The 1671-nt window shown below is 52.8% G+C and overlaps 1 protein-coding gene across 1 annotated transcript; it reads left to right on the top strand.

The window, feature by feature from the left end:
• Positions 1–61: 61 nt before the first annotated feature.
• On the top strand, positions 62–1442 carry GNI_205640 (putative RNase HI in long-term repeat retroelement Ty3/gypsy family protein; the record flags this gene model as incomplete). Its single annotated transcript, XM_011135482.1, has 1 exon — positions 62–1442. A coding segment is annotated over one exon (1381 nt), but the record flags the coding sequence as incomplete, so codon positions are not given.
• Positions 1443–1671: the final 229 nt, after the last annotated feature.

The following is a 1671-nucleotide window of genomic DNA, read 5'->3' as shown; positions in this document are numbered from 1 at the left end:
AAGGGAAAGGGAATATAGAAAGAAATAATGTTGGAAAGAAAAGGAAAAAGGAAACGGACCGATGAGAACCATAGACCTGATGCACCTAGCCCCCGCTATCATCGCCGACCGCCGCCAGACAAGTCCCCCAACACCTAGGACACACAATAACCGAAGGCCGAATAGCCCCGCAGACCAGGAAAATCGAAGCAATCGACGCGCTAAAGGCTCCTTCCGACGTGAAAGGCTTACGACAAGTGTTAGGAATGGCCGGCTACTACCGCAGCTTCGTGCCGAATTACGCAGCCGTCACCCAACCGTTGACGAAACTGATGCGCAAGACAGCAACTGGAAAGAGGAGCAACAGAGGGCGTTCAGGCAAATAAAGGAGCAACTGAAGCAGGCAGCCCTATGCAACGATTACGCCGCTGAAGAATTAATCATCGTGACCGACGCGAGTGATTACGCAGTAGCCGGGATCCTATCATGTAAAAAGAACCACCGCGATTACCCAATTGAATACATGTCTAAGACGTTAACAGAAGTGGAAATAAGGTGGCCGACAAGAGAGAAGGAAGCATATGCAATCGTAGTTGCACTCCAAAAGTTCGATGTCTATATACGGGGACGGAAGGTTACTATATATACCGATCACAAAAGTCTAGAGTGGATGTTCCAAGCTAAGAAAGGTAAGATTGCTCGATGGGCCACACCCCTACAGGAGTATGACCTGACCGTTATCCACAAGAGCGGAATTGAGATTGCGCACGTGGATGCCCTTAGTAGACTGGCGAAAGACGTAGCGACGGCCGAAGATAGGATGACATGCATGGCGGTTATGACACTTACCGAGGAAGAGGACGGATTACCACGGGTAACGGAATGGGGACAAGCGTACCAAGAGATACCCACCGTAGAGAGGGACCGACTGAAGGTCCGAGAATGGCAAGGGATGCTGACCAGAGGAGGCCGGGCATACGTACCACCACAATACGTGAAGAGAGTAATACGACATTTTCATGACCGGCGGGTCGGGACCCACGCCGGAGTAGTGAGGACACACCGGAGAACCCAAGAACTATTCTGGTGGCCCGGACAGATGGAAGAGATACGGCAGTACGTCGGAGCCTGCCTAACTTGTCAACGCCGAAGGAATGGGATAGAACGCACGCAGGGACTGAGTAGGGCCTTCCCACTAGGGGAGATCTTCGAGGCGGTACATATCGACTTCTGGCAAACCAGAGGAGAAGGCAGGCCAATAATGACAATGATCGACCGGACGTCACGATGGGTGGAAGCAGCGGTGGTCCCCGACAAGTCTGCCCATTGGGCGGCAGCGACATTTGTTCGGCGATGGGTTACACGATACGGAGTACCCAAACAACGACACCTTCGAAAGCATTACGAACGCATACAGGGAGAAAGCATGAGAGGCGAAGAAGAGTCGCACCATACAACGCTGGGTATGACGCCAGGGAGGTGGCTATTCGGGGTAGAACCCACAATACCGGAGGAACGGGAGCTCGTAGGCACCCTGAGGAGTCCAAACTTACAACGAATAGAATGGTTGGCGAAGACCAGGGAGGAGACGATCGAGCGGATGCAGGCAGAAGCCCAACAGCGGGCCGACCGACGAAATGAGCGACGGAGAGGAGGACACCTAGAAAAGGAGACCTCGTACTCGTAAGAGAA

The sequence above is a fragment of the Gregarina niphandrodes genome (genome assembly GCF_000223845.1).
Source record: "Gregarina niphandrodes unplaced genomic scaffold scaffold00122, whole genome shotgun sequence".
Lineage (NCBI taxonomy): Eukaryota > Apicomplexa > Conoidasida > Eugregarinorida > Gregarinidae > Gregarina > Gregarina niphandrodes.
The sequence above is the reverse complement of the archived record's forward strand: the minus strand, read 5'-3'. Positions and strand labels throughout refer to the sequence as shown.